Source organism: Myotis nattereri (genome assembly GCF_964212035.1).
Source record: "Myotis nattereri genome assembly, chromosome: 7".
Classification (NCBI taxonomy): domain Eukaryota; kingdom Metazoa; phylum Chordata; class Mammalia; order Chiroptera; family Vespertilionidae; genus Myotis; species Myotis nattereri.
The window spans coordinates 11,115,916-11,130,738 of NC_138082.1; the positions used below are offsets into that span (position 1 = coordinate 11,115,916).

The following is a 14,823-nucleotide window of genomic DNA, read 5'->3' on the forward strand; positions in this document are numbered from 1 at the left end:
TGCTGTTTATCTCAATGACCATTTCAGGGTAACCTGTAATTGGCATTATTTTACTGATGTATAATTTCTCTGTTTATAAATTTGAAGGGAGAAAAGGAGTTTCCCCTATTTCATAATAGAGTAAAGTTGTTAAAAATTTTGTTCATATACACTCATTAAAAATTAAAAATTTGCAAAAGGATATAAAGTGAGATTATAAAAGTAATGCATCCAAATCAAATAGGTCTAAGGTAACATCTGTAATATTCTCTTATGTGTACACATGCATACACATATATGATCCGGCAGATGTATTTATTTGCTTAATTTTATGTACTGTTTCATTTTAAATATGAGGATAGAAATTTAATTAAAAGAGTGTAATTTGTTTTGTTTCCTAATTTTTAGCCTTTTATTTCTTGCTGCATTGGTTCAGCTGGGCAAAGAACCACCACTCCTCCACCATCCCAAATCCCAGATCCACCTTTTTCTTCTCCCATTACCCCTCATCGGACATCATTTGGTGGAATTCTGTCATCAGCCTCCTGGGGAGGAACAATTGAAAAATCAAAATTGATGACCAAATTGATATCTGCGGGAACCCAGGACAGTGAATGGGGATGTCCCACATCTCTGGAGGGTCAGCTAGGGTCTGTTATCATCTTCTATGAAGCCATACAGCCTCCTCAGGTGAAGGCATTATATTTAGCAGGTGCGTATATTAACATTCATACTGTTTAATTCAGTGGCTCTCAACCTGTGGGTCGCGACCCCTTTGGGGATCGAACGACCCTTTAACAGGGGTCGCCTAAGACCATCGGAAAACATATAATTACATATTTTTTTGTGATTAATCACTATGCTTTAATTACGTTCAATTTGTAACAATGAAAATACATCCTGCATATCAGATATTTACATTACGATTCATAACAATAGCAAAATTACAGTTATGAAGTAGCAACAAAAATAATTTTATGGTTGGGGGTCACCACAACATGAGGAACTGTATTAAAGGGTCGCAGCATTAGGAAGGTTGAGAACAACTGGTTTAATTAAACTTAGTTTTTTTCTGTTGCCTAAATCTGAAAGGTATATTTGTTTTAATTGAAGCTTAAAGGAAAGGGGGGAAAAACCTCCCACACACCATTCTTCCCCCCCTTGGCATTATTCAGATGTTATTGACATATAATATACGTACATTTAAGGTATACAGTGTGATGAGTTAATACACATATATATTGTAAAATGATTGCTGTGGTAGTTAACACCTCCATCCACTCTCAGAATTACAATTTTTCATATGTGTTAATAATATTTAAGCCCTTATCTGGCTTGGCTCAGTGGATAGAGCATCAGCCTGCGGACTGAAGGGTCCCAGGTTTGATTCCGGCCAAGGGCACATGCCTGGGTTGCGGGGTCGATCCCCAATAGGGGATGTGTGCAGGAGACAGCCAATCAATGATTCTCTCTAATCATTGATGTTTCTATCTCTCCTTCTCCCTTCCTCTCTGAAATCAATAAAGAAATATATTTAATAATAATAATATTTAAGATCTTTCTTAACTTTCAAGTATATTACATAGCATTCTTATTTTAATAATTGCATTATAGTTATTTTCAAAATTATAACTGTATTTTAGTAGGTTGTTCAGGAGTTAAGCCTTAAGTAGCCATGTATATTAACGCTGCAGAATAACTTATTAGTGTCAAAATTTCTTTTATAGATTACATGGGAGATTTGAGATGAATGAAAATGTCCAAACTTTCAAAGTTTTTATTACTTTAAAACTCACCAAAGTATTTGAAGTTGAACATTATAATCCATGTAAATTCCAAATTAATAATAAGTCATTTAGTGCAATTATCACAGCTCTATAGTTTTGATTTTATTCTTACAATTTTTCCTACTTATAATTCTGCTCTTGTAAATAATAATTATTTGTAACATAGTGTTCATAATGATTGTTCTTAATTGTTGCATATTATATTGGATTCATAATGCATGATTTACTTAGGCTGTTTATAATTTTTAATATTGATATAAACGTAAATATTCAATATTATAGGCCTGGTGCACAAAATTTGTGCATGGGCGGGGGGGGGGTGTGTGTGTCCCTCAGCCCAGCCTACACCCTCTCTGGGACCGCTGGCTCCTAACAGCTCACCTGCCTGCATGCCTGATCACCCCTAACCATTCTGCCTGCCTGCCTGATTGCCCCTAACCCCTCTGCCTGCCTCTCTGATCTCCCCTAACCACCTCTGCCTGCCTGCCTGATCACCCCTAGCTGCTCTCCTGCTGGCCTGATCACCCCCAACTGCCCTCCCCTGCCGGCCTGATCTTGCCCCCAGCTGTCCTCCCCTGCCGGCCTGGTCGCCCCCAATGGCTCTCCCCTGCCAGCCTGATTGCTCCTAACCCCCTGCCAGCCTGATCTCGCCCCCAACTGCCCTCCTCTGTCAGCCTGATCACCCCTAACTACCTCTGCCTTGGCCCCCACCACAATGGCTTTGTCTGGAAGGTGGCTGGTTGACCCGGTCTAATTAGCATATCACCTTTTTTTTAGTATAGATAGATTATATAGGATAGGATTGCTTAAATGAGGGGGAAAAGTCTTTTTTAGCAGGAGGAGATGCTCTTTGCAGACAGAAATACATAATCCCTATATCTGGACTGATAGCCAGCCATATGCATTATACCGCCAAACTGGTTATTAAAAAATTGAACCGCTTTCTTATACCTTACACCAAACAGCTATTGCCCTTAAAACCCCTCCTCGGCCCCTACCTTAGGTTCTGCCTTCGCAGTTCACCCAGATTAGGTTCTAATTGGTCAGTTTCTATGCCAGTCAGTGTCAAAAGCTCTGCCTCCTAGGCAGCCATTGGCTCCTCATAGTTCACCCAAATTTGATTCTGATTGGTCAGTTTCTACACCAGTCAGCATCAAAAGCTCTGCCTTCTAGGCAGCCATTGGCTCTTCTGGGAAATCCAAAATGGCCCTTCTGACAGCTGTCTCTCTCTCCGGGTTTATTTTCGGGCCTGATCCGCAGCCTCCACAGCAGCTGCTAATCAGATCCTGCCTCTCTCTCTGGGCCTGATCCATAGCCGCTGCTGCAGTGGTGAGGTCCTTAGGCCTCCGGCCCAGCACCAGGCCAGAGACTAAGTACCTTTCCGTGCCTGCCTCGCCCCTCTCCCCCCTGCTGCCCCTCCCGCTGGCCACCAGCCTTGTGGGCCTCGGGGGAGGGACCGAGAGGTGCTCCATGCACTTCCTGGTGACCGGTCATCCCTCTGGTCGTTAGGTAGTGACAGCCCTAGGCTATCCTTAGTGTAGATGATGAACTGTTGTACTTACTGTTTTTTCTTATTTTGACAGATATCCTTATGATAAAATTGCAGGATAAATATTCAGAGTGTGCATATTATTATGGTTCTCAATGCATATCACCCAATCAGCTTCCAAAAGGGATATACAGTCCTTACCAGTAATGCATGAGTATACCAAATTCATCACAGCCTCAATACTGTTTCCTCCATTTTTAAATGTAAAATGGAACCAGTTTTAATTGTATTTCTTTGATTTGATTTTTTATTAGTAAAGAGTTTTGTCCTGCTCATTTGTTACTCCATTTCTATGATATCTATTCAGATATATTAAAAGTGATATAAAAATAAAGTACATTTTGGCTAGTGTGTTTTAACTGTGTTATATGAGTAACTAGAAACAGCTCAATTTAAAATTTTGTTCTGATTACGCAGAACTGAAGAGGCCAAATCTATTCAATGATATGTGTGTGTGTTTGTGTGTATAAATAATTTTTAGGTCCAAACTGTTTAAGCCCTTGGAAATTTCAAGAGTCTGACATGGCGGACCTGCCTGGTAATGTCCTCCTTCATTATACTGCAAAGGTCAGAGTAAATTCATGGATTGTTTTTCTAGTTGTAACTAACTATGCTATCTATGAACTAGAATTTGTTTTTATATTTCTTTTGTCATTTCAGTGGGTAATTGAGAAGGGGCTTGAATTGCCATTAAAAATTATTAATTTTCAAAGGAAGATGAGAAGCATTAAAAATAAAGGTGCACCTCTCATCTACAGTTTAAATGTGATCATTAGTCATCCCAATAATATGAATAGGAATAGCTATAATGGGAATTTGTACAAATGAATCAACTTCAGTAAATGAAACTGTTTAAATTTTTTCCCCCCTACTTTTTTGGAAGGAGCAAGAAAACAGAATTGCTCAGCATTTGCTTTGTTAATTTTTAAAATAGGATGTTAGAAAACAAAAACAAAAAAGGAATGTTTACTTAGCATGGAGAAAAAAGCAACCTCCTATAAGCATACCATTCTTAGTAATTTTTCCCTTGGACAAAAGGTCAGCAAGGACCAAGTGAAAGAGATCAAAGGTAGAGCTGGGAGAAAGAAAAGGGAGAAGTTGCAAAAACAAACTGTCAGTTGCCCTCATTATATTCAATGTTACATTGACCAAGAAAATGCTTTTGCTGTGTGAGATTATACATTATAGAACTTTTTCCTAGTTTAGTCTTCTAGTTTAGTCTTCTGGCCATAGTTTATTACTTTGAATACTCATTTGTTATATCTAGCCTAATAAAATTTACTTATCAGTTGGAATTTCCCCCGAACTTTTTATTTTGATTAATTTCAAACCTAGAGAGAATTTGAAAGAATTTGAGAGAATTTGTAAGGTGAAGTCTTATATACTCTTCACCTAAATTTCCCAATTATCAATGTTTTTAAAAAGGCAAAAAAGTCTTCTTGCATATATTGGTTTAAAAGAGAAAGAAATGTAAAACTATGTGGTTGGTGAGTGGTAAGTTCTAGCCTTAACTCATCTGTCAGATGACAAGCAGCAGTGACCTGCATTTGATGAGTACTTTAGAATCTAGTCCCTGATTCTTTTAAGAAACAATCAGAGACTAATAATACTAAACTTTAATATTGTAGGCATCTTAGGACTATGCTATATACCTTTTAAAGTTATGGTGAAATGTTCCATCTATAGTTAAAGTTATGTTTTGTCTTCGTTGTGCTTAGCTGTTTGCCATGTTATTTATTTATTTATTTATTCTTAGGCCTGCAAAAATTCAATCTGTCTTGATTTATCTACTAATTGTTTGCATGGAAGGTTAACAGGAAACAAAGTAGTAAACTGGGACATTAAGGTAAGTTAATGATAAGTTGTAGGCAACATTTTTGTAAGTTTACTGATTCTTTAGAAGGGTTTAGGTTTTAAGCACCTCCAGATTTATTTGAATAAGTAGTCACCGTTAAAATGTTTACAGGATGAACAAATAAGTAGTTGAATGACTGATTTGCTTGAAATTTAGGTTTTAAACTATGCTGTCAGCTTAACAATTTTCATGATAAAAATATACTATCTTATTAATTAATTGCTCCACTTGTTAAGGTATTTAATACCTAAAACTATGTGGCAGATTTCAACCCTTCTGGTCACTTTAACACCAATTGAATATGCTTATTCTTGCAGTGGAACAAATCATTAGGATAATTTCTCCTGTCTAAAAATAAATCCATCAGTTAGTATTAATCCTCATGTTATTTCTGTGCTATAAGTAAATATTTATTTATGGGTTTATTTATTTATTTATTTATTTCAGAGAGGAAGGGAGAAGGAGAGAGAGATAAAAACATCAGTGATGAGAGTACCATTGATTGGCTGCCTCCACTACCCTACTGGGGATCAAACCTGCTACCCGGGCATGTGCCCTGACCGGGAATCGAACCATGACCTCCTAGTTCATAGGTCAACGCTCAACCACTGAGCCACACCACTGGGCTATAAATCTTTTTTCTCTTTGATTTTAAGAACAGCTATCAGCATAGTAAGATTTATGATATGCTTACCAATTTGTAAGTTAACTTTGGCTGTCACTTGCAAGATTGGTTTTACAAGGCTTGGAAATATGAAGAGGTTGTACACAAAGTTTAGCTGGGTCTACATGGCAGTTTAGAACATTTTAGCAGTTCATAACAGCTAATGTTATGTAGACTCACTATATGTGAGGCACCGAGCTTACTTAATCCCTGTAACAACTTTACAAAGTAGGAATTAATATCATCCTAATTTTAGAGACGACGAGGCAGAGAAATTAGTAACATGTCAGAGGATTTTGAATATATTTTGTTAAGCTATTCAAAATAGTCACTTTGAACTTTGGTTGAAGCCACCTATTCCACCTTTTTTGTTAAGTGAAAATAGAGTAGTCAGTCATATTTCTCCTGTCAAATATATTCTTTTTTTTTTTTCATGATTTATTCCCCTGTTCATTATACCTGATTGCCTTTAGACAGTTTCCTCTTACATCCTTAGTGTTACATTATAAAGTCAGCTCATGTCATGTTTAGATTGCCTGTTTGGAATTCCTGAACTTTGGAAAATGAAGGTGCAGTAAAAATGACCTAGCTTAGTCTCTGCTGAGTATTGATTATGGTGACTTCTAAGGCTGCTCTTTAAAGCATATGCCCATACAAGGGTTCCTGTAGCTTAGACTGTTCCATACATTGCCTAAAGATTTAGTAAATTATAACCTCATACATACTGTCTAGTTATCAAATGACAAAATTGCCCTTGTTTTAAAGATTAAAATACTATAATTTTTTTTTCAGGACATCATAAACTGCATAGGTGGATTAAATGTACTCTTTCCTCTGTTGGAACAAATTAGCCACTTCAGTGAAGAACAGATTCCTGAAGGAATCAATGAAATAACAGTTTCTGAATTGATAACACCTGTAGAAGGAGATTGGGTGATACCGACCTCCCCAAAGACATCAGGTATTAAGATGAAATTAATACAAAATAGTCATTGAAAAATTGGAGAATTAGTTGAAAATAGATTAAGATGTCTGTTAGGAAGAAACTTAACCATTTGTAGCTGAGGCATCCCATCCCTAATTTTACTAATGTTCAGAAAGTTTATAATACTTTAGTCAGAAGACTTAAGATGTTGGTTTTACTCTTATCCCAAGTTTGTACTTTTAGTGGAAATATGACAACATTGTTAAATTTATGGTAGAGAAAATATTGACATGTGCATATGCAATTGCTTCTTTCTCTGATATTTGTGTTCTATAAGTGACCGTAGGAGGCAAATTTCTTAACTGGATTTTTGTATGTTACAATAGTCATTATGATATAGAAAATATGATATAAAGTGATTAGAGTAATTATGATAATTAATGACATGTTCACAATTACAGAGTCAAGACTAGAGAGAAGTTTAGTTGCAACATTTATCTTGATTGTGAAACACTTGATTCAAAGACATCCTATTAACCAGGACAATCTTATTCACTCCCATGGAGTTGCCACTCTTGGTGCCTTACTTCAGAAGGTGAGCTAGTCTAACATTATGTAGATTTGGCTGATGATTGTAAATAGCAGTTAGTGTTGGAGGTTTTTCTTCCTAATAAGTAAATTTTTTTTTAATTACACTATTACACCTTGTTATGTTAGTGCATATAATTTATTTCACAAGTAGATTTTAAGAATCATTAAATCACCTTATACAAGAATTACTTATCTTACATACTAGGACCTTGTTTGTTAGCTTTGTTATTTGGGATATTCGATTAATTCATAACAGTAGGAAAATATGTTCTAGCAGTATTTCAGAAAAATTGTCTTAAGTTGTTTATGTTTTTCTAATCAACATTTTTATATTTAGTAGATGTTCTGAATAAATTATTTGAAATTATAGCTTAATAATAATGATTATTTAAACTGAACTTTACAGAAACCTTTTCTGTTTGGATTTCAGATGCCAAGCATCTTGATGGATGTTAATGTATTGATGGCAATTCAATTACTAATTGAACAAGTATCATTAGAGAAAAATATGCAGCTCCTGCAACAAATGTATCAGTATTTACTTTTCGACTTTCATATTTGGAACCGTGGAGATTTTCCCTTTAGAATTGGTGAGAGCAGGCTGTTAGATATAATTTTGTAGTTGTTTTGGAAATCTATAACTAATGTTAGGTATATCATTTAAGAGTGAACTTTCTGTTTTAGGTCATATACAGTATCTTTCCACCATCATCAAAGACAGCAGGAGAGTTTTCAGAAAGAAGTATGGTGTGCAGTTTCTCCTGGATACCCTCAGGATTTATTATGGGTATGATGTCCTTACGCCTTCTCAGTTTAATATTTTCTGCCTGCTACTTGATTGGAATATCTAGATTGTTTATTTTCCAGCAATTCTAATATCCTTTAACTTCAGAGAGGTAGGATAGTGTGGAGGTCAAAATGAAAAACAGTGAATCATATACTTTGGGTTTGAATCTTGTGTTTCCTCAGTTGACTAACCGCGGGCAAATTACTCAACTTTTTGTGCTTAAGTTTTCTGTTCTGTGAAAAGGATATAATAAAACTGAGATATCTTATGGTTGTTTTGAGGATTAAATTAAATGAATTAATAATGTATAAAGCACTTGGAATTGTGTCTGCTACATAGTGAGTGTTGCATAATATATACATTAATGTCTTTGTCATTGAAACTCTTAACTTCAGAAGGTTTCCTGTTTAGAAAAAGAAGCCAAAGATACCATAGATTTCTTTTTTTAAAATTAAATTTATTGGAGTAACATTGGTTAATAACATTATGTTATGAGTACTAATCATAACATGGAAACATCTTTTTTAAATTAATTTTTTTATGTAAAAACTAGAGGCCCAGTGCACAAAATTTGTGCGCTCAGTTAGTATTTGGGGGGCGGGGGGCCTCTCAGCCTGGCCTGTGCCCTCTCACAGTCTGGGAGCCCTCGGGGGATGTCCGACTGCTGTGGAGGTGGGAGAGGCTCCTGCCACCGCCGCTGTGCTTGCCAGCTGTGAGCCCAGCTTCTGGCTGAGTGGTGCTCCCCCTGTGGGAGTGCACTGACCACCAGGGGGCAGCTCCTGCATTGAGCATCTTCCCCCTGATGGTCAGTGCGCATCATAGCGACCAGTCATTCCTCCATTCGTTAGATTTGTATATTAGCCTTTTATTATATAGAATACACAAATATAAGAATTTTAAATTTCAATTCTTGCACTTTTACTTTCTCTTTCAGAAGTGATTGTAAATATAGTGAGCTGTCTCTAGATGATATTCGGACAATAAGGACTTCTTTGTATGGACTAATTAAATATTTTCTGTGCAAAGGTGGGACTCATGAAGAGATACAAAGTATTATGGGTTACATAGCTGCTATTAATGAAGAAGAACAGGTATTGTGCCCAAGATGATCTTATTTTTCCTTTTAACATTTAAGTTTCTGTATCATCATCTTTTAAACTTATATATGTACTAGAGGCCCGATGCACGAAGATTCGTGCAAGAATGGCCCTTCCTTCCCCTAGCTGCGGGCACCGCCTTCACTATGGTCCAGAGCTGCCTTTCTGCCTTCCCACGCTGCCCCGAAGCCAGGAGTGGCTGGGGCGTGCAGAACGCCTGCGGGATGCAAGTGTCCTGCCCAGCTGCTCAGAGCCTGCGTATGCAAATTAACCTAACAGCTTTGCTGGGTTAATTTGCATACTCACTCCTGATTGGCTGGTGGGCATCATGAAGGTATAGTCAGTTTGCATCTTTCTCTTTTATTAGTGTAGATAATAAACATTCTAACAGTAAAATGTTTATAGTGTCGCATATAATATTATACAGTTAAATAAGTAAAATTTATCTCCTAACTGAAAGTTTAATAAACTAGATGTCAGTATACTAAAATATTTTAATGAACTAGAAAGTAGGATGTGAAAATAGTTGCTTTGTCTGGCAATTCTGAGCCTATTTTCATAGGTCACATAATGTACATTTACCTATCATCAGAGTTACTGGGCAGATTTTTAACATGAATTTTAACATAGATTCATAAAAATTTTGCATAAAGTAAATTATAAATGTATTTCTGTCTTTATATACATTATTTATTTATAGCTCAGAACTACTTTTTAATACAGTGGTTCTTAATGTTTAGTTAGCTTTACCTGGGAACTTTTTATAAATTAAAAGATACTACTGAATCAAGCTCTCCAGGTGATTGTGGTACATGGTAGAATCTGAGAACCACTTGTATAAAATATACAGATCAGGAATTCCTCTTCCCACTTGTACATTTGAAAATATATGTTCAGAAAGATTTGGAGACTTAAAAATTTGTCACACCGCTGATAAACCTGGGACTAGAAGAACCAATTGTCTGTACTGCTGTTTCTGTGCTCTTTCTATATCCCACTCTCAACATCAAATTTGAGGTGCTTTAATTTATGTTGACTTAAATATTTTTCCCTGTATCATGAAATACTCATTGTTTACTCAATGGTTATATGCCGTTACAATTGGTATTATATAGATAAGTGAACTTTGGCAGTTTCCCTATAAGGTCGGACTACTTCAAATGCTTCTTATCATTTAGAATAATGAGTAGCCATCTTATTAAATGTTAGCTCTATTGTCACCTGCTATGATTCATTGCCAATGAAATTTTCTTGGCCAATTCAAAGAATTATTTTTTGAAAACTTAACTCTGTATAGAACAATACCAGCCATTCTAGGTTTATACTGACGAACCAATTATCATTTTTACTTTTAGCCTAATGGAGGCAGGGGTAAGAAAAGTTTATAAGTAATTATGAAACAAACAAAAAAAGAGCATGATAACATCTATAAGAGAGAAACAAAGTCCTATGAGGTTTTCATACGAGAGTATTACATAGTGAGGAGACCAGGAAAGGCTTTATGGAAGAGATTGCTTTCATATGGATAAAGCAGAATTGGTATGGTTCAGCAGGTAAATGTGGTAGTGAGAAGATATACAAAAGGAAGTGGAATAAATCAAAAAGCATAATGGAGTGAAAGGCAGGGTTCAGAAGACATCAGACAGTTCAGTTAAGCTAGAATATTAGGGTATTTAGGATTTAGTTAAATAACTGTTTGTGGTTTATGATTTTGTTTGGCTTCCATATCTGAGTGTGGTCATTTGATTTGTGTTGTTTGATTTTAAAAGCTCTTTGGAATTTTGGATATACTCTTTAGTCTCCTGCGTACCAGCCCAACTAGAGGTCAGCTTTTCTTACTGCTGTTTGAACCAGGAAATGCTGACATACTTTATGCCTTGCTCTTAAATCAGAAGTACTCTGACAGACTAAGAGAAATCATTTTTAAGGTACATTTTTCAGATGTCTTTATATTTTGGGACAGTTATGGAATATGAATTTACTTGGAATATATACATTCTATGAATGTAAATCTTTTTTATATCTACTTCTAATTATAAATGTCACATTTGTTTTGATATATATTTTCCATGTTTTTGTTTGCATATTAAAAAAACTATATTGTAATCTTATCAATAATTTCAGTGGAAAATGTACTTTGTTATACCATCCTCAATATAAAATCTCTCATCTCTATTTTCACTTGTGGTGGGTCTACATGGCAGATCATAATTAACCTTATATAAGCACTATTTGTCAGGCACTTGCAACAACTTCATGAAGTGTGTATTATTTTCATCCCCACATTTCAGATGAAGAAACTCAGGCAGAAAAAATTGTAATTTGTCTTGTCAAAGAATATAGAACCTATTTTTATTAAACACTCTAGACTATTCCAAACTCCGAACTTTGGCTGAAGCCACCCACTACACCTTTTTTATTAACTAAAAGCAGAGGCAGTCATATTTCTGTTGCTGAATACATTCTTTTGTTTTTTTCATGATTTATTCTCCTGTTCATTATGCTTAATTGCCTTACAACAGTTGTTTCCTCTTAGAGCATTAGTGTTACATTATAAAGTCTCCTTATGAGTCATATTTGGATTGCCTATGTTTGAAATCCCTAAACTTTAGAAAACAAAGGTACACTAAAAAGTGGTCTCTTGCGTATTGATTGTGGTGACCCATGAAGTCACTCTTTAAAGCATCTGCCCATACAAATGTTCCTTTGTGGAGATGAGATTAACTGTTATTTCTTAAAAAAATGGCCTAGGAAGGATTCTTCATGATATTATTTTCAAGATTACCCTTTCCATATATGGTTTCAGTTTCTCTTTTTGAAAAATGTTGAGCTCACTCTAAGAAGTATGGGGTTGCTGATTTATTACCTATTTTAGCATATTGATAGGTTGCTTTGCAAGCTATTTCTTTGTTATTAAAAATTATTTTGATAACTGCTACATAAATGGATTACTAGACTAATCTAGAAGATCTTTGTTCTCTTTGAGAACACACTATTATTCCTCTTATAAGCTACAGGGTTTGTTTCCATATATGCCTTAGCCATTAAAAGAAAATGTATATTATTCCTTTCATCTGCTAAGAAGTACATGTAAACTAGAATTTTAAACATATTAATTATTCTAACACAGATGTGTCTTAGTCCAATTTATTTTTCAATTATTTTTGAATGATGATAAGATATGGAGCACTCCTCCCTATTAGTGCTGGGTTTTTTTTGGGGGGGAGGGGGGTTATACTTAAGAAATACAATTATGTTTCAAAAAACATATTACACCAATATCTTATTCAATATTAACCTATGACACACTGTTCTTAGTTCTCTATATTAAGAAGACTCTATTAAAATTGTGACCAGGTTATGGAACAAATGTTGAAATGTACAAATGTATATGAACGAAGTAAACAACGTATTCGACTCAGAGAAGTTGGCTATTCAGGATTGGGACTCCTTCTAAATGAAACACCTGTTAGTACTTCTCTCATTAAAAACCTCATCAATCAAATCATAAATACAGGTATGACAAAGGGTAATGGTACTGATGATATTTTTAAAATATATATATTTTAATCCTCATCAGCGGATATGTTTTCATTGGTTTTTTTAGAGAGAGAGGAAGGGGTTGGTTGCCTTCTGTACGTACTCTGACCAAGATCAAACCCAAAACCTTTTGGTGTACAAGACAATGCTCCAACCAACTGAGCCACCCAGCTAGGGCAATCCTGATTATTTTTAAGGAATGTTCTTCATAGTAGCATAATTCTATTTGATGGTTCTCATCCCTCCCCCCCTCAAGGTTTTTCTCCCTCCTTCCTCAGCTTTTTAAATTACCTGTTGTTGTTTTTTAATATGTTATTATTGATTTCAGAGTGGCGGGGGTAAGGGAGAGAGAGATAGAAGCATCAATGAGATAATCGATTGGCTGCCTCCTGCATACCCCTTACTGGGAGGTATCGAGCCCACAACCCAGGCATGTGCCATGACCAGGAATTGATCCATGACCTTACAGTTCATAGGTCGACGTTCAACCACTGAGCCATACTGGCTGGGCTTAAATGACCTGTTATTTGATTCAGCAAGGCTTTCCTTGGGTACTGTTTCTTATGTGCCTTTGTTTCTTATTTTCTTCCTAGGTCTAACACAGTGCCTTACTTGGTAGGCCTTTACTTAATGTTGATTGACTGATTAGTAAATAATTGAGTCTCTAAAATAAGAAATGGACACTAGAGAAAATATATACAAAATACTTTATCTTTTTTCTTTTGGGAGCTTAAATTGTTAAAGGCAAAATTAAAACGTCAGATAATCCTTTTTTTATAAACTATTTTTTTTTTTTAGTACATACTAAAAACTGTAAAATTATCAGATACTGGGGGTTCAAAAGGTAAGATCAGGTCTTTGTCTTGAGTGGTTTACCATCTTGCTGATAAGACAAAACATGTACTTAAAAATATAAGTAATAGTATAAGACCCAAGTAGTATGGACAGTATGTTAAGGCAAACAAAAGAAAATAATTATTATTTACAATTTACTCAGGAAGATGTCAAACATTCTAAACCTATTGTCTTTGTAAAATTTAAACATATCTATAATAATCAAAACCGTATGTTACAGGTATAAAAACAGACACATAGACCAAAGAACATAATCAATAAACCTATGTATATATGATCAACTAATATTTGACAAGGTGTCTAATAATACTCAGTGGGGAAAAGGTAGTTTCATCAATAAATGGTGTCAGCAAAACTGAATATCCACATGCAAAAGAATGAAAATGGACCCTCATCTTACACCATTCACAAAATTTAGCCCAAGTGGATTAAATATTTAAATGTAAGACCTGAGCCATAAAACTGCTAAAAGAAAACATACGGAAAAGCTTCTTATCATAGGTCTTGACAGTGGTATTTTGAGTATGATACCAAAAGCTCCAGCAAAAAATGTCAAAACGAGTGAGACTACAACACAGGCTTCTGCACAGCAAAAGAAACCATCAAAATTAAAAGGTAACCCACAGAGGGGGAGAAAATATTGGCAAGTTAAAATCTGATGAAGGGTTAATATTCAAAATATATAAGGAAACTATACATCTCAACAGCAAAAAAATCCAATTAAAAAATTAACATAAGGACCTGAATAGCTATTTTTCCAAAGAAGATGTACAAATGGCCAACAGGAACATGAAAAGGTGCTCAGCATCCTTAAACATCAGGGAAATGCAAATCAGGCCACAGATACCACTTCACACTTGTTAAGATAGCAATTGTCAAAAAGACAAGAGAGGAGTGCTAGTGAAGATGTGGAGAAAAGAGAACCTTGTGACCTATTGGTGCTAATGTAAATTGGTACAGCTATTGTAGTAAATGGTATGTAGGTTCTTCAGAAAATTAAAAATAGAACTACTCTATGACCTAGCAATCCCACTTCTGGGTATATATCAAAAAGACATGAAATTACTATCTCTAAGAAATCTTTACCCCCATGTTAATTGCATCATTATTCATAATAGCCAAGACATGGAAATATCTTAAATGTCCATTGACAGATGAATTTGGTAGAGAAGACATGTTGTATATAAATATACA

General features: G+C 35.4%; 1 protein-coding gene across 1 annotated transcript in view; it reads left to right on the top strand.

The window, feature by feature from the left end:
- The window catches only part of NBEAL1 (neurobeachin like 1), a 116,398-nt gene that overhangs the window by 44,571 nt on the left and 57,004 nt on the right, over window positions 1–14,823 (top strand). Inside the window, exons 17-26 of the mRNA XM_081096172.1 lie at window positions 388–691; window positions 3,797–3,882; window positions 5,072–5,161; window positions 6,627–6,795; window positions 7,221–7,354; window positions 7,781–7,940; window positions 8,035–8,137; window positions 9,072–9,228; window positions 11,004–11,162; window positions 12,592–12,751. Of these exons, the coding sequence (XP_080952298.1) occupies window positions 388–691; window positions 3,797–3,882; window positions 5,072–5,161; window positions 6,627–6,795; window positions 7,221–7,354; window positions 7,781–7,940; window positions 8,035–8,137; window positions 9,072–9,228; window positions 11,004–11,162; window positions 12,592–12,751 (1,522 nt within the window). The remainder of the gene's footprint in view (window positions 1–387; window positions 692–3,796; window positions 3,883–5,071; window positions 5,162–6,626; window positions 6,796–7,220; window positions 7,355–7,780; window positions 7,941–8,034; window positions 8,138–9,071; window positions 9,229–11,003; window positions 11,163–12,591; window positions 12,752–14,823) is intronic.